Source organism: Squalius cephalus, assembly GCF_949319135.1.
Source record: "Squalius cephalus genome assembly, chromosome: 16".
NCBI classification, from domain to species: Eukaryota; Metazoa; Chordata; class Actinopteri; order Cypriniformes; family Leuciscidae; genus Squalius; species Squalius cephalus.
In genome coordinates, this window is record NC_137137.1 from 34443757 (window position 1) to 34462917 (window position 19161).

At 38.6% G+C, this 19161-nt stretch overlaps 1 protein-coding gene across 1 annotated transcript in view; it reads left to right on the plus strand.

The window, feature by feature from the left end:
• The first annotated feature begins 1317 nt into the window (after positions 1–1317).
• cacna1db (calcium channel, voltage-dependent, L type, alpha 1D subunit, b) overlaps positions 1318–19161 on the plus strand; it is a 45071-nt gene continuing 27227 nt past the window's right edge. Inside the window, exons 1-4 of the mRNA XM_079897569.1 lie at positions 1318–1633; positions 6288–6636; positions 10495–10600; positions 16508–16647. Coding sequence (XP_079753695.1) covers positions 1603–1633; positions 6288–6636; positions 10495–10600; positions 16508–16647 — 626 coding nt within the window. The 5' untranslated portion in view covers positions 1318–1602. The remainder of the gene's footprint in view (positions 1634–6287; positions 6637–10494; positions 10601–16507; positions 16648–19161) is intronic.

The window sequence follows — 19161 nt, forward strand, 5'->3', positions numbered from 1 at the left end:
ATTCAAAACTGAAAATTATTCTATGATTTACGCAGGCATATGAATATTTACGTATTTAATTACTAATATTTAATTGAAGATATGTCACAGCAACCCTATGAATGCAAATTTATTATGATTTCACTCAATTAACCTGTAAGTTTTAGTGAAAGCAAAGATGTCTGAAATGTAAATCTAATGGAAATACTGAAGAATAACCCCATTAATTACAATAATTATTACATTTAAAAATAATAACACTAGTAATAACATGCCACACTGGGCCTATGCCAATTCTGGTGGCTCACCTTACCCTAAGGGTTTAATTTAATGTTTAATTTAAAGTGTAAACTTTTACTCACAAATCTAAAAACATGAATGAGTCCAAAAATCTCTCATTAACAAACAGACATAAAAAACCTCTGATATTCAGAATAATATTCTGCGTCATAAATCACTGTCTATTTCCCAGAGACACTAAATTAGATCAATTAAACTCAAAACCGTTTTGACGGACTAGCTATTTCCCTTGTGGTTATTGGATTATTATTGGATTTATTTAAATGTAACTATAAACTATTTGAGCTGTATTTTAATGAACTTTGAGCTCAGATTCATTAATGACGGGGATTTAAACTGTGATGTGATGGAGAAACCGCAAGAGCTCGCTGTTACACACACACACACACACACACACACACACTCACTTCACTTTCTGTGGTTATAAACAGCTGAAGAAAAATAAAAGTTAAAACTATGAAAATAAACCACGCACAAGAAAAAACTAAGATCATTTTGCATACAGCTAGAAATGAATACTCGACATTAGATAACATGAGGCCTACTTCAGAATCAGAGCTGATGTAAATTATGATTAATCACTGCTATGGTAAATCAACAACATGATCATATATTGATCGCTTTTGAACGGAATATTCGCGTGCACGCGCTCCATTGGCTTCCCACCCAGTGGCACAGAAGGCTTGAGTCAGAGGATTAATATGGGGATTATCTGCTACACACAGGTAATCCAACACACACTCCCTAACTGAGCCCTGTGCTTCAACATATGGCCATAATGAGCAGAAAACATGCACTCAGTCAATGAGAGATGACGTTCATTCTGGGAATCCGAGGTAAGATTTAGTCGAACTTTATGTGGGTGTTTAAAAAGCTGCTTGACTTTATGAAGCCAAGCTCTGAAGTAATACAGTGTATGCAGGAACATTGTCTGAGGCTCAGTGACCTGTTGCAAAGCCTGTTAGATGTTCTGCAAAGGTAATTGAATATTCCAGGCAACTCTATTCCCCGAACACGGATTTAATTTAAAACAGACGCACAACTGCGAGCGAAACCAGTGCGTGTTTTCTCTCTGATTTAGTCCGGATAAAATAAGAATAAGACTGTCAGACTGACTCTAGGCATCTTTAATGGCGCTCTGTGGATTTAATCTTTATCGCGGAGACACCCGGATGTTGCGAAGAGGCTTCAGCATCAGCACCATCATCATCATCATCATTATGATCATCAACAGCGGTCTAAACATGATAGATAAGATGTGATATAATCACGCGAGCTGGACTATAACAAACAATAAAACAGGGTTTCAATGTGGAGGAGGGGATGGACGAGTCAGAGGAACCGACTGAAGGAGGTAAACACACACATACAGATGAGACGAAATGCGTTTCATATTAAAAGGGCTTAACTGAGCGAAACTGGGGATATTTTGCTGTGTTGTCAAAGTGAGGTGAAGATGTCCGTGTCAAAGTTGTGCTGAACGCATCAGCGCACATCATACTTGTGCCGCGAGGATCGTCATGGCTGGATATAAATATGCTGACATTAATAAGAACGTTTTGTTAACGTTGCCATTAAGTTATGAAATCGATATTTATGAATGTTCTCTTGAACGTTCAAAACGTCCAGTTTTTAAAGCGTTTTTTATGTGAACGCAATGGAAACATTCCATTGTATCATTCTTCAATCATAATGGGAAGTTCTCAGAACATTCTGAGAGAAATAGTAACATTAAAAAATAAAATAAAAACGTTAGACAAACATCCAACTAAATTCGTCCCATGAGCGATGTATCTATAGGTTAAGTAATAATGTTTTTGTTCTAACTTTTTGAGATACTTTTTGAGATCTTAAGACCAGATAACTCTGAACGAACGTTAACGTTACTGGAAGAGTTTTTTTTTATTTATAACTTTAAGAGAACCTTGAGAAAACGTTAGCTAAAATTCTGAGAACGTTTCAGGACAGGACATACATATATATGAATTTGTAATTATATAGGCATGTATATTAGTGCAAACAGTATATTAGATATATTAGACATTTGTGCTGTCAAATAGATTAATCGCGATTTATCGCATCTAACATAAAAGTTTATAATAGGCCTATATATGTGTGTGTGTGTGTGTATATTCACATCATGCACACACACACACACACACACACACACACACATTTACAAACTTATATGTTAGGTATATATACAGTATACTGTATTAAATATGTAATACGGTATTTCATATACTCGCCAACGGTGATTTTTACTTGCATTTGGCGCTTGCCGAGTGTTAATTTTAGGCTCTATATTTATACAATATATATATATATATTCACATTTTCGAATGCATCTGTCTTCGAGATTGGTTTGCAGCGATCGACCTGAAGGACGCGTACTTCCATGTCTCCATCCTCCCACAACACAGGCCATTCCTGCGCTTTGCGTTCGAGGGTCGAGCCTATCAGTGCAAAGTCCTACCCTTCGGGCTGGCCCTGTCGCCCCGCGTCTTTATGAAGGTCACGGAGGTGGCCATTGCTCCCATGAGAGAGCATGGTGTTCGTAACCTCGACTATCTTGACGACTGGCTGATACTAGCTCAGTCTCGGGCGCAGTTGTGCGAGCACAGGGGCTTGCTCCTCCAGTATATCAGTCAGTTGGGTCCTCGGGTCAACTGGGAAAAGAGCATATTCGCCCCGTGCAGAGGATCTCTTTTCTCGGTATGGAGCAGGAATCGACCGTTGCGTACATCAACCATCAAGGTGGTCTACGCTCCCGACGCATGTCGCAACTCGCCCGCCATCTCCTCCTGTGGAGTCAGAAGCATCTGAGGTTGCTTCGTGCCACTTATATCCCCGGCCTGCTCAATCGTGCCGCCGACGAGCTCTCACGACAGCCTGTGGCCCCAGGAGAGTGGAGACTCCATCCCCAGGCAGTCCAGCTGATTTGGGACCACTTCGGGGCCGCACAGATAGTTTGCCTCTCCGAACTCATCCCACTGCCAGTCGTTCTACTCCCTGAAGTGGAACCTGGATAGTGGATGCCATCGTCTTGGCGTATCAATCCCCAAGACACACCATACCGTCCGGGTTGAGAGCCCACTCCACTCGGAGTATAGCTTTTTCCTCGGCGCTGGCACAGGGTGCCTCGCTGACAGATATTTGTAAAGCTGCTGGCTGGGCGACACCAAACACATTCACTAGATTCTATAGACTATGGGCCCTATCTTGCACCCAGCGCAATTGACTTTGTACACCGACGCATGTATCATTCCTATTTTGCACCCGACGCACAGCAGACTTTTCCCTCCACAGACGCACGTCGGTAAATTAGGGAATGAACTTGCGCTCCCGGGGGCGGTTCAGCGAAAAGAGGAGGCGTGTTCCGGCGCAAACGTTCCCTGGTGCTATTTTGCAGTTTCAGAAAACAATTCCGACCAGGAAAAGCGTCTAAAGTCAGTGGCGCGTTATTCAGATGCTATTTTAAGGGCGCATGCTTGGCCATAGTGTAGCGTGTGCACTTTGCTTCTCTCATCTACACAGATGCAACAGTTACAAAATACTAATAGTAATAATGTAATATATAATTACAAGGAAAAACATTACCACACGAGGGATCATTGTGGTGTCCATGAAGATGTGAAGAAATAGGCATAAATCTAGCTTACACATTTACCCAAATTTTTATACGCCTGTTTAACCGAAGCTAATCTGGGTGTGTTTCTCCATCCCCAATGTCACTTCTCTGTGTTTTACGGCCCTGACGAGAACGTCGTTCTCCTCGGCTGTGAACCGCTCCTGGCGTGCGTCTGGCAAATCCGCCGTTATAATAGCAATCCGCCATGGAACAAGCGCGCCTGCTCTTAAAGGGAATCTGAGATGACGCTCTGACGCTCTCAGACGCTCTGACTTCTCTGACCTAAGCCCTGTCCCATCGCCTCCTCAATAAATGCGGGGGGTTCAGGAGGCTTCCGCTAGGCACTGAAAGGTGGCAGCACTAGGTGGCGTTTTAATTGGAATCCCAATCAGTACGGTACGTCCGACTACATCGAATGTGACTGAACTAAAAGGGAACGTCTCGGTTACGTATGTAACCCTCCCTCGTTCGCTGAAGGAGGGAACGGAGCTCGCCACTATTGCTGGATCACTGCTGACTCTGGGCTCTGCTCGGCTCCTGAACGAAAAACTAGTGGTGCGTGCATCCGCTTATGTGTTTATACCCGCGCTGCAAGGCGGAGCGCAAGATGCAAATCTCGCACGCCAATTTGCATTGGCTCGTTTTTTCAATACTCGAAGATGACAGGCTACCTAAGCGTGATCCCAATCAGTACGGCACGTCCGACTACATCCCCGTTCCCACCTTCAGGGAACGAGGGTTACATACGTAACCGAGACGTTTTAGGCTCTGTATATAAATAAAGTCAAGTCACCTTCATTTATATAGCAATTTTAACAATACAGATTGTTTCAAAGAAGCTTTACAGTGATAATAGGAAATCAAAATAACAGATTGTTTTGGCTTTACAGCAATTCTTGAATAAAGTTATTGTCCAGCTAAAGTTGGTTTTTGATTGATTCACTTCTGTTGCAAAGATCATTAGCTATTAACTTAGGGGCTGCTTACACGACACCGTTTTCAACCGAAACTTTTAATGTGTTCTGGCCTGTCATTTGCACGACAACAGTTTTTGGTTACAATCTACCTGTTTACTTCCAACTGCTTGTATTCTGAAAAGGGGCTTTTTCACCGGATAGTTCCAGGTACTAGCCACCAGGATGGTTCCCCAAGAGCTAATGGTTCCCCTAGGAACGTTTTCCTGGTTGCATTCGCACCGCCAGTAGGAACTCTGAAGTGGCGTAAGCCGCGCTTGTTGTTGTGACTTTTATTTTGACGGCACTGAGAACGCCAGAGCCTTAGCAAACACTGCTCGCATTCTCTGTGTTCATTAGTTTACAGTCCTGTCTAATACATTATTAGATATAACTATTATACATAGAAAGTAGGCAGTAATGAAAAGGTATTAGCGTATGCCGTGTGGTTTATATCTAGTGTTGCTAGCTGAGCAGAAATACATAATCATGCTTCTCTTGGTCCCCTCAAAGTTGCATTGGATTTTCTCCTCAGCGTAGAGGTTAAGACCATCTATCACTGTTTTACATGTTCGTAGAGTTAGTTTCTGGAGTAAATATATAGGCTATAATCTGTGTGTTTACACAGCTTTTTTAAAAATGGCGGGTGCTGGTGTTTCACGTGCGTTTGGCCAATCAATAAACACTAACGTCACTGGTAGCTCTTATAGTGCTGGTTTAGACTCTGAAGTAGGAGCTAAATTAGTTCCTCCAAAAGGCGTTCCTAGAACTGTTATGATCCAGCTGGGGATCGAACTCAGGTCCCCGATGTGTGTGTGTCCTTGATGCTGACCACTCCACCACTGGAGGAGGTTAAACCCAAGTGCAGAGGAATTTGAATACGATGAGATCTCATAAGTCTGAGCAACATTAGCAACAGTCTTAGGCAACACTTTAGATGAATGTGTCTCAGGGTAACTCAAACAACTCCCCAATACAAAAAGGGTAATCCAAACCAGAAGAGATCTCCTTAACATGATTCCAGAAAGATATATATCCAAGAGTAAATCACAAAAAACATAGAATCCAAGTACAAAAACAGAAGACAGGAAAAATCTCAGACCCAAAAATCCTTGAGAATGACAATGCTTAGACCAACATCAGGACTGAACAATAACAAAAGGCAGTTGCGCCTTAAATAGGGTTTGTCATTAGGAGTAATTCAACCATTTAACAAAGGAGAATTAATCTGGGTTGAAATCACGCTATCTAGTGGTGAAGTCAAGGGGCTTCAGACAAAACATTACAAGAACTAAAATCGTTCCTAGTTCCTGTGCTGGAACACGCCAAAATCCGGGAACTTCCGCCAATAGTTCTAGGAACTGTGAAAAGCTTCCTCCGGTGCGAAAGCCCCTAACGACCCTTCATTTTCTTTCTCTTTTCAGGGGGCAACTATGCTAGTGGCACCAGAGTCCCAGTCCCCAGTGAAGCTCCTCCCACCTGGACTGAAGAGCTGTCAATCACCGGGGGTCACACACCGGCCCAGGCCACCGCTCTCTCCTGGCAGGCCGCGATCCAGGCCGCGAGACAGTCTCGGGATGTCCCGAAGACCTCGAACCCCTCGGCTCCTGCAAACGCGGTGCCCGTCAGCTCTCTGGCCCAGAGGAAACGCCAGCAATATGCCAAGAGCAAGAAACAGGGAAGCACCTCTAATAGCAGACCTCCCAGAGCTCTCTTCTGCCTGACTCTCAATAACCCTGTGCGCAGAGCGTGCATTAGCTTAGTGGAGTGGAAGTATCCTTATGCACTTGAACCATAAATACACACACAAAAAAATAATAATAATTGAATGGATTCAAGGAGTTTTGTGGTTGAAATTTAAAAAAGTAACAAATCCTTCCCTCGCGGGTCAGTTCGACCCCCTTAGGAATGAATGGAATGCGAGGAATGCGTCAGATAGACATTGAAAAACCTAAAAATGCTCAAAATTCAAACTAAAAATGCTAAAACTTTACCAAAAAATTATTTTATGATGTCTACATGTGTATCTGAATGCATACTGAAGTAAACTGACTTTAGGACCCAGAGGAACAGCTCATTTGCTCCTAATAGAGTTATAAGGACATCTAGTGGCAAGAGTCATGAAATATCATGTTATATTATTATTTTTCCACAAGAGGTCGGCAAAGACTCCCGATGTAAGATATTTTGAGTTGAATTAAAAGAGTTATGCATGATATTGTGAGTTATTTTGAATTAAAAAGAATGTGAGGAATGTGCTTAAATGACAATTTATTTATTATTTATTGATCAAATCAAGTAATTTAAAGGTAAATAAAAAAATAACAAAAAATCAATATAAAATTGCATTAAAAATAGAAAAAATATTATCAAAATTAAATAAAATAAGTTTTTCTGGACAAAAAATAAATAAATAAATAAAGAAATCTAAAATAGGAAAGATTTGTTACAAACAAAGTGCGAGTGAAGGATGAAGGTTTTAAAGGGAGAGTAAAAATGCTGTCATCATTCGCTGTCCAAAACTCGTATGCTTTTCACTTTTCTGCAGAACACTGACAAAGAGGTTTGATGTCACTGAGATTCAGTGAGACTTGGAATAAAGCCACTTTTTTAAGTCACTTTCGTGTCTGTTTTGAAGCTTGAAATTTTTTGACCAAATTGACTTTTATTATACGGTACACTCTTTAAAATTAAAGGTTCCGAAAGGTTTTTTTGGCAGAAATGCTGATAGAAGAACCATGAACCTTTCAGTGATCAGTTCTTAAAAGAAACCTAACTTTTTTTTCTCAGTGTGAAGAACATTTTAATAATCTAACGAACCTTTTGTGGAAGGTCCAAGTCGAGGTTCCATTAAACCATTGATGCAAATAAAGTAATTTTTAAGTGTGTGTGGAGAAACACAGATCTGAAACAGCTGAAACTTCTTTTGTGTTCCACAGAAGCAGGAAAATCATACGAGTTTAGAGCGACTTTGCAATCGAGGGAGCAGGGCAACTGTGTTTTATAATGTTCCTTTGTTTGTTCACCTTTATTGAACAAGGCAAGCCAGTTAAGAGTTATTATTATCTTATTTACAGTGATGGCCTGGCTATATATACAGTGCTATGCATAACTTTAGCATGGGTGTCTAAACTTGACTAAAAAGAGGAATAAAAAATCATTGTTTGGAAATTGAACTTAATGCATTAATTTAAAAAAATTAGGAAAAATCCAACCTTTAAGGACACCAATTTTTGTTTGTGAATGAATAATGTATCGTAAATAAATAAATGTTCTTCCTTAAAATACAGGGTGCATAAGTTTGGACACCCCTATGTTAAATTCCCATAGAGGCAGGCAGATTTTTATTTTTAAAGGCCAGTTACTTCATGGATCCAGGATACTCTGCATCCTGATAAAGTTCCCTTGGCCTTTGGAATTAAAATAGCCCCACATCATCACATAGTCTTCACCATACCTAGAGATTGGCATGGGGTACTTTCCATAAGATCATCTCTCAATGCAAATCAAACTAGTTATTAGGCTAACTGAAATAAAACCATGCCAATCTCTAGGTATGGTGAAGGCTATGTGATGATGTGGGGCTATTTTAATTCCAAAGGCCAAGGGAACTTTATCAGGATGCATAGTATCCAGGATCCATGAAGTAACTGGCCTTTAAAAATAAAAATCTGCCTGCCTCTATGGGAATTTAACATAGGGGTGTCCAGACTTATGCACCCTGTATTTTAAGGAAGAACATTTATTTATTTACGATACATTATTCATTCACAAAGAAAATTGGTGTCCTTTAAGGTTGGATTTTTCCTAATTTTTTTAATTAAGGCATTAAGTTCAGTTTCCAAAAGATGATTTTTTATTCCTCTTTTTAGTCAACTTTAGCATGGGTGTCTAAACTTATGCATAGCACTGTATATATATATATAGATACAGGGAATAAAACTAACTTTTTGCCACACCTGCCAAATGCCGGTAACTTAAGAAAATGTAAGGGCCATGAAACTGTTTTTGCAAAAATAGGGAGTTATGAATGTTATGAAATTTTAGATACCAGTGAAAATTAGATACCACAATTTTCTATTCCAATTTCAATACCACAGCTAAAACTATACTATCCTTACTAATGATTAAAACCTAAGACATTATTAAAGACATGTAAACAGTCAGTAATAAAATAAGAGCAAATAATACAATTATAAGCAACAGCACAAAAAAAAAATACAATAGAACAATTATACAAATGAAATAGACAGTGAAATAGCAGTAGTTTTCAGGTCCAGAAATGGAGTAAAGTAAGCAAATGTAAAATAACACTGCATAGTTTTCACTGTATAAATGAAACATAGATTAATCCTTATTAAAGTTACAAAAGTTATTCAGTCAAGAGAAGTGATAGTTTTACACATTAAAACCTCAGGGAGCAGCGAGTAATGACTCGAGCTTCCTTTCATATCTCGAGTATTTAAACTGGTAAGGATTAAACTTTCGTGACGATTGACACAGTTTAATATTCTCGCCAACTCTGATTTTATATTAATATATTGCCCTAGTTATATAGGTCTACATATTTATACTCTCACATTTATAAAATTTGTCAGCTTTGGGCAAGCTTAATTTACGTAATGTATCAAAACGCATTTGTTGCCTCTAACTAACTAAATATTAAACTATAAACTAAAATATTTTTCATGCATGATAAAACTAATCAAATAGATTTTCTGTAATTATACCCTGGTGAACTCCAGCTCTGCCGTCATCTATCTTTATAAAGAAAATTGTGTGAACTCGACATCTTGGGTCACGTGATCATAAACGGTAAAATGACTTCCTTTAAGTGAAGTTAAGTTGCACACCTCCCCTTCCCTTCAGGAGCAAAAAATGCTGTTTGTAATTCGCCATGTGATGATAGGTCAACTTCTGATTCAACCAATGAGATGAGTTTGGGGCGGGACTATTCATTTGACTGACCAGTGTTAGTTGGCCCGAGTGTTTAGAAACAATTGCTAGTCACATATAATTAACATGCAATAGCTTGAAGTTAGGGATGCACGATATATCGGCCACCATATCGGTATCGGCCGATATCGGTTCATTTTTAATGTTATCGTTATCGGCCTGATAAGAAAATTTGTCCAATATATTAAAGCCGATAAATAATGTATTATTTCCTCCAGCTGAGACACTTCAGATGCTCAATGTTCAACATGATGGTTTTGAATTGCTTGAAATATAATCAGAATCACTTCAGAAAAGGAAAATACAGTTCAGTGATACAAGTCTGTCATATCGGCTACATGAAACTTTGGGACATGGCTTTTACTGGTGCGACTTTTGTTTTTGATGCTCAAAAATTATATAAAAATGTGGATTTAGTTTTATCTGCCAATATATCGGCTATCGGCTTTCAATCATAAGAATTATCGGTTATCGGTATCGACCAAAATGTTCATATCGGTGCATCCCTACTTTAAAACCAAAAAGCCAAATAATATGACTGACATGACAGGGTACTATTCAAATGTACAAATGATTTTCAGGTACAATTTTACTTCTTTATCAAGTTTAATTTGGTGGGATCTGTTGGGGAATGAATGATGTTATGACATTTCTCCTTAAACCTGTTACTTCCAGACCTTTTGATATCTTTATACTGCTGTCAATTTTTGCCAACTGTGTGGCCTTAGCTGTTTACATCCCCTTTCCTGAAGATGACTCCAACTCAACTAATCATGATTTGGTGAGTATTGTGACTTCTCATTGGCTGTGTCGTGGGATTAGTTTCTGCTAATTGAGATTAGATGAGTGAATTAAAGTGGAATTATGTGAGCACAAAGGCAAATTTCTCCAGAGGTGCTTGTCCATATTGCTCATGTCTTTGACTGCGGTTCATTTGCTCTTTTGTAGCTCAATTGCATCTCATAGACCTAGAAATCAAACCTGGTCCAGATCTGCACATCTAAATGCCCTAGACAGTCTGCAATGAGAGTAAAAGGAGATCAAATAGATACTTTTGCTTAAGTCTTTGCTCCTCAGATCTTTCTCTTTAGAAAAAGACCACATGTGTCTGTTTGGTCCAAATCAAAATGTGTAATGTTATGCTTCACCTCATAGCTGATCGCTCTGCTTAATGGATTAAGACTTTTCTTAAAAATACTTCAAACTGTATTTATTTAATAATTATGGAACTATGCATATTTTAAACATTGAATTAAATGCCAGATACAGTTTATTCAGTAACCGAATTACCAATAATAGCTATAAAACAAGCCCAAAATACACCGGGACTCTTATTTTGAAATGCCTATGCTTTACTATTGCCAGCTGCTCATTTAAAAAGAGACAACCATCTGCAACATATTATAATATAAGCACTATAAAATAAACACCGTCATAATTCATCAACAGTAGATCATATGTAATCTTTTGGCATTAATGGCTGGTATTCATTGATTGTAAACAGCTTTGAATGTGCAACAGCACTGCATTTTCAATCTGAACATGCAACGCTCATATTTATTCAATGAACAATGCCTTTTGAATCACATTAAGCCGTATCACAATTCCTGTTATTCGCAAGCACGCAAACTCAAGTGTCTAATGTCCTGGGATTCATGCAGTCTGGTTATCATGACACTAGGCCTATAGTGTTTTTCTTGTAAATGCAGAGTGAGTTTTGCTTCTCTGAGCTCCAGGGCTTTGAGCATTGGGCTTGTCCAGTAAGATTAGCTTCAGTCGAGTCAGTGACACCAGTGTTTAACCTTTCTCTCTCTCTCTCTCTCTGCATTTCCATTACACTCACTCATGCGTGCGCATCGATCATTTCCAGCCTACAAACCTATATTCTCAATTGCACACAAGCCTCTGGGAAAGCCCTTTATACAAACACTGGTGAACTGTAGTAAGAGTGGTTGTGTATAAGCTGTATATATTTATATTCCTCTGAGTGACACGAGTCCATCTGTAACCCGGGAGGGTGGAGGGGTGGGAAAAGAGGATCATAGGAGGATTATATCTTCACTCACTCTCTCATCTCTCTATCCACTGTCTCTCTCTTTCTCACACTACAGCCCTTATCTCAGTCGACCAGCTGTTCGATTACATGCATTCGTATTGCAGTGTTTGATTGGTAAATGAAAGTGCAGTTGTTAGTTACTCACCCTCATGTCATTCCAAACCTGTGCGACTGATTTTCTTCAGTAGAATTATGAATATGTGCGTGGGTGAATCCAGTGCATTACGACTCTCTTCATTGTGTAGTAAAGCATCAAAGAGTGTTCACACGCGACTAGATGAAAGTGTTCTGATCATTTTTACTGAAAAATATCCAGGATAGCAAGCAGATCCATAGTAAAGTTGCATCCGCTGCCAATGCTTTCCTGTGCATGTTTGCAAGCTGATGGAGGGTATAAAATCAGTGCAGGAATGAGGATCAGTTGTTCAGATCATTCTGTGTGAACAGCATATGTGAATTAAGTTTCTTTGAATTTCACATTTAAATTGAACAAATAGCTAATGCTAAAGCTAATGTATAAAGACATTTTTAAGGTTATTTTTAAATTGAACACTCACAATTTTTCAATGTTATGTCCCCCTGTGGTGAAAATCCAGCTTTTAATGTTGTTTATGTGTCTATGTGGTGTTTTTAATGTGCTTTAAGACAAACCATGTGTAAATTCATAAGTCGACAGCATTGCTGAGTATTTCCTCCTTAAAACTGCAGTGAACCAAAGACAGTCTCAAAAACACGCTTTGAAATCGCTGGTGTTTCTGACGTCACAAACTACCTTGTAACCAATCAGATCAACGTGTGATCGTCAACCAGTGGATCTCTGAGCTGAGTGAGTGAGTGGAGGCGGGGCTCATTTGCATATTCATAGAACCGCGCATACTAAATGAGGCAAGGGTGTCGAGTTACATTCAAGATATTTCAAGAATATTTCAAGCATGAAGAATTTTGTTTCTATTGGGATACAGTTATTGACTACAGGGGGACTTTAAGAACTGTTCCATTAAAGGTTCTTTCACACTGGACGCGATTTTGACGCACGAATAATTCGCGCAATGGTTTTATGTTTTGATCAGCTGTTTGTGTATTGAGTGCTTCCACACCGAACGCGAATGTGCAGCGGCGAAAAAACAACTTTTATTTTTTTCGCTTCGATGTCGATTTTTTTTTACTTTTGCGGCGACAGAAAAGGCTTCAGCCAATTGCATACTACAAGGACAATGATTGTGTGGCGTAGCATTGCCAACCAACTCGGTTATCACAACTGTGAGTATGTTGTGTGATAGTTTTAGTCGTTGTATAGTCCTGTGCTGTGTTGGCTAGAAGGCTAAACTACATTTGGGATAGAAAGCTAATCGTCAAAGATAGAGATAGAGACCGTGTTTACGCAGCTCATGTGATGGGTTTTGACGCGAACTATTCGCACACGAACTATTCGCTTTTTCGTTACGCATCCGGTGTGAAAGGGCCTTAAAGGTTCTTTAAGGAAACAAAAATGGTTCTTCTATGGCATTGCTGTGAAAAAAGAAAAGAAGAAAAACCTTTTTAAAACCTTTATTTTTAAGAATGTAGTGGATAATTTAGTGTTTTTTTTTTGATGGATTTCTGCTTTTGAGTCAGTATTGTTACATCTATGGGATTCATGCAGCCTTGTCCTGTGAGAAGATGCTGTTTCATAATTATTCTTGACACCATAAAAGAAGTGCTTAAAACACTCAGTCACTTCACAGTGTCTGCTTGCATGAGTTCCTGTTATGCTGACAGAGCGACAGGCTTGTTATCAATGACACTCTTGAGTCTGATAAAATGTGATGAAATGTGATGAAACTGATAAAAATAAAATGTGTATTTTTTGTGTATATACAATATACGTATAATAATATATTTGTCATTTTTGTTGCATGAGTAGTGAACTTCAGCATTCATTTGTGAGATCTTTTGATACTGAATAAATAAAGCTGTCTGGATAGACACCATTGCTGTGTTGTTTCCAGAACTGTGGTGAGAACTGACTCTGACACTGTTTTTGACACCTTAATATCTATATACAGCATCTTTCCAAAGAAGGCTGGTAGAAATGAACAATTTCAAGTAATTACAAGTACTTTTGTTCCAAATATCAGCCATGCTGTGTGTAGAGGCGGACCGGGACAAAACTTCAGGCTGGGAAATCTCACACTCATCCCAGACACCCACAACACATTCTCAAACCACCGACAACCCTATTTTTTGTATGGCCATCACATAAAAAATGTTAAAAATCCCTCTGTAATCCATCATTTTATCACTTAAAACTCATCTTTGATCACCAAAATGACATATTTAAGAGTTTTTTCCTTCTTCATGCCTTAAAATATCTTGAATGTAACTCGACACCCTTGCCTCATTTAGTATGCGTGGTTCTATGAATATGCAAATGAGCCCCGCCTCCAGCTCAGAGATCCACTGGTTGACGATCACACGTTGATCTGATTGGTTACAAGGTAGTTTGTGACGTCAGAAACACCAGCGATTTCAAAGCGTGTTTTTGAGACTGTCTTTGGTTCACTGCAGTTTTAAGGAGGAAATACTCAGCAATGCTGTCGACTTATGAATTTACACATGGTTTGTCTTAAAGCATATTAATAACTCCACATAGACACATAAACAACATTAAAAGCTGGATTATCATTACAGGGGGACTTTAACAAATTGGCTTAATGAATGATTCAATGACTCTGCAGAAAGAGTACCTCCACTGACGCACAGACAAACATGGATAAGCTAATTGATACAAACAGTGAAAAGTCCTAGTGCTATTGGCCTGTTACTTATGGAAATAATAAAGGTAACTGCAACCTTTTATCTCACAATTTGGACTTTATAACTCGCACTTGTGAGATATAAACCCGCAACTGCGAGTTATAAAGTCAGAATTGTGAGATAAAAAGTGACAGAACCTTTTTATTCTTATGCAGAAACAAGCTTTAATATTTATGACACACTATAAAACAAATAAGAATTTGTAGTGCCATAACTAAATATTTAAAGCTATAATTGCAAAGCCAATGACAGCGCTGTGTAACCACATCCAACTTTGCCAAGCAAGAAGTCTAACTGAGCTTCAGAAATCCCAAGCACTGGGATCAGTTAACTTCTGTCCAGGTGTGTTTTAAGACAGAGCTCACTCAGCAAATGACCATTTTATAAACTACAGCATCATCACCTGCTTTTACTGCACATAACAACCACTATAGACCCATTAGTCTAAATCTGCCGTCCACTAAACCGGACACTGCGTCACTGTGGCCACGTCTGTCTTCGTCCTCAGACTCAGTCCTTATGTAACTGAAGTCCACAGCGAGTGAACGTACCTGAAGTATTTGATGAGCTTAAGTGCTTTAAGACAAAGGAAGGGCAGGTGATGTAAAATTAATCAATGTATTGTCAACATTCAGGTTTGGAAAAGTGCCTTATATTGCAGCATATGAATGTGAAAGTCTATGACTGATTTGTTTTGCACATAGACAGTGTTCAGCAATGAGATTTTATTGTTCAAATGGGATTAATCTAGTCATTGTGGCTATTCTTAGTGCTGTGGCTTAGCCATTGTCATCCTGTCGCTTGAGACGCGGCCAGAGACAACATTCACATCAATAACCGAGGATTCACATGAAACCAGGCCTTTATTGTATGGGGAAGTATGGACTCAAACATGAGATTGTAATTGCTGTCTATCACGTTTGCTGAGCCTGCTTCACTGTGCAATACTGAATATGATGACATATTGTGGAAAACATCCACTAGAAATAGGAAAATAGCTTACAGTAAAGTAATGTTGCACAGCGTGTGTCATTTCAAAGTTATAAACTGGCTGTGGGAAGCGCTCAAGGTTGCCAGATTGGGACTTTTTGCACGTTTTGAAGCTTCCACATTTAGGATTGAATCTGGACATGGACTTGGAAACAGGACATATATATTGTGGTGGATTTTAGAAATCTGATGTGTTGTTTATTTATTTGAGTGTATTGTAATTTAATGATGGACTAACAGTTTTAACACATTAAAGGGATAGTTCACCCAAAAATGAAAATTCTGTCATCATTTACTCTCCCTCAATTTGTTCCAAACCTGTATGATTTCCTTTCTTCTGCTGAACACAAAATAAGATATTTTAAAGAAGGTTGGTAATTAAACAGTTGCTGGTCCCCATTGACATCCATAGTCAATGGGGTCCATCAGTCGTTTGGTTACCGACTTTCTTCAAAATATCTTTTGTGTTTAGCAGAAGAAAGGAAATCATACAGGTTTGTAACAAATTGAGGGAGAGTAAATGATGACAGAATTTTCATTTTTGGGTGAACTATCCCTTTAAGGGGTAAAGAGAAAGGTTGTATATTTTCAGGATTGGGAAAACCAAAAACACATGTATTGGACAAACACTAATCCAAATTATACTATTATCTTTGTATCGTTGTTCTGCCATTTTGTTAAACAAAATCAAAAGTAACAGTTGAATATTTTGTGCATATTGAGATTTTTCTCTTCGGTCAATCCAGGTTAATATTAATTTACAAATCACATGCTCTTGTTCCACAAATAATTGAACAAAATGAACGAGATACTAAAATCTCTGTGTTCTATCTCTGTGTTTCACAGGAAACAGTAGAATATGCCTTCCTGATCATTTTCACGATTGAAACCTTCCTCAAGATCATCGCTTATGGACTGGTGATGCACCAGAACTCTTATGTGAGAAACGGGTGGAATATGCTGGATTTTGTCATCGTCATTGTTGGGTGAGTGAACAGTCACAGGCTCTTTGTGTTTCGTTTTATATTCCTTTACAGGGTTACCCTTGTAAAAACTAAGTGCACTTTAGCATTATTACTGTAATAATATACTTTATAAGAATATACGTAAGTGTGAACTGTTTTCAGACACTAAATTGTATGTTAGTTACAATTAAGTGAAAATGTATTTACCTTTATTAAATGCAACTAGTTCAACTTATGTGTATTCAAATATGTTTGTAATTACACATTTTTAATGATATTGCAATTTAGTACATTTAAAATACATTAACTTTAAATGAGGCTTTGAGGCTTTACATGTGCTTAGTCAGCACATCAAAATAAGTGTACTTTTTTAAAGCATGACAAAGGTTTATTAACTTATATTAGGGCTGTCAAACGATTAATCGCGATTAATCGCATCCAAAATAAAAGTTTGTTTTTACATAATACATGTGTGTGTACGGTGTATAATTATTTTCTATATATAAATACACACACATGCATGTATATATTTAAGAAATATTTGCATGTATATACTGTGTATATATATTTATATTATATAAAATTTATATTATATATAAATATTTTATATATAAATAACACATTTTCTTAAATATATATATGCATGTGTGTGTATTTATATATAGAAAACAATTATACACCGTACACACACATGTATTATGTAAAAACAAACTTTTATTTTGGATGTGATTAATCGCGATTAATCGTTTGACAGCCCTAATTTATATAAGTGTCTTTTATTTTTGTCTTGTACGAAATATGCAAGTCACGTGTGTGTGAAAATACTCGCAAAATTGTGACCTGTCTCCGCAATTTGATTGCTGTTTGTGACATGACTCTTCCTATGTGCTCATTAAAATAATCGTCTGGCTAAGGTGGATTGCGGGTGATATATGAATAAAATGCAGGGTTCGACGCTGTGTCTTGGTGTTTGCTATGAGGAATGGCATCAGCATCAGCATTGTAACCTCATGCCAATATACACTGGCCGACTACAGCTCATGACGTCACAAGTGGAGGTCCCGTGTGTATTAAAGGGCTCCTGGATTACACGTCATCAGCTTTTTTGTCTTCAAAAATATTAAAATTCTCAAGAATATAAAATTTTAACGTTAGTCGTTGTTAGGACATCTCTCCTCTAGCTAACTTTCCCTCTTCATGCATCTCTCTCCTCCACCCCCACACCCCCCTTCATGTGCACGCGCACTAACCCCCCAACCCCCACCCCCAAATCATTCTTTTCAGTTATTGGCTGGAACACTGTTTGTTATGTTTCATGGTCCAGGCTGGGCCAGTTTGTTTTTGTTGCCGTTTGTGGAGCCTGTGGTGTCTGCAGAGACTGCGTTTCTTCACTGTGTGTTCAGCAGTGATGCGCGGGTTGATCCGAAATGAGCGGGTGCCCGCGGTCACCCGCGGTTACCCGCGGTTACGAGTCATCCAAAAATATTTTTAATGATATTCGGGTCGCGGTCGGTCGGGTCGTTTGAAATAAAGATGCCAATTAAACCTTTGTAATTGATATAGTTCTAGACACAATTTTCTATGAATACGTTTTAAATTTAATTTACACTTTATTGGCTGAATAACTGGCGCGAAGATGACGCACGAGCTCAGTCTGCAGGTAGAGATGGAGGCGGCAAGAGAAAAGGTGAAGACTGGGGAGTGGAAGCTCCGCAAATACACAAATAGAAAGAGCAAAGTGTGGGAGACATTTGCCGAAATAATGAAAGATGATGACCAAAGTGCTGGCTTTGTCATGTGTAGGCTACTTCTTGCGATGCTATTTGCACATTTGATAACCACAAAACTGGCACGACCAACCAGGCACGGCGCCAGGATTCCAGTTTTGGATAAGCCAGACCAATTGTGGGTGGGCCTTAAATTAAAAACGTTAAATAAAAATAAAATAAAAAAACGTTATCCAATCAGTGCTTAACCTAATAAAAAAATATTGACTAATATAGCCTACTGTTATATTATCTGTGCGTATACATAATATAGATTTTAATAGCTTGATGCTCTTTAAATATTGTGTTGCATTGTAAAAGTAAATCCGCGATCGCTCTCCATGGTTCTGACCAAAGAAGAGAGCTTTGGAATCTCCATTATGCATATACCTGGGCTGCATTTTCCGATAACATTGTCTCTTAGCGCGCTGCGATAACTTAACTAAAGGTATACTACCACTAAAGGTATATCATTGCTAGGCGTCTTCAGGGCTATCATCCACTCGTGAGGCAGAGGCGCTGGCGCCCTCCTAGCAACGGCGCTGTTTTTGGTAAAACATGATTTTGACGACTTCATTAAGTTTTGTTTTATAGAAAACTCTTTTTAAAAGATTTTCGTTTTGTATAAATTGTATCTTAATTTTGATCAATGTTTTATCAATCAATTGCCCGTATTTATTAAATAAGAAGCAAATATATAGCAGACAAAATAAGGCGCCGGTACGCGATCACTGCATGTGAACTGGAGGGCGCCGAAACTCAGCTTGTG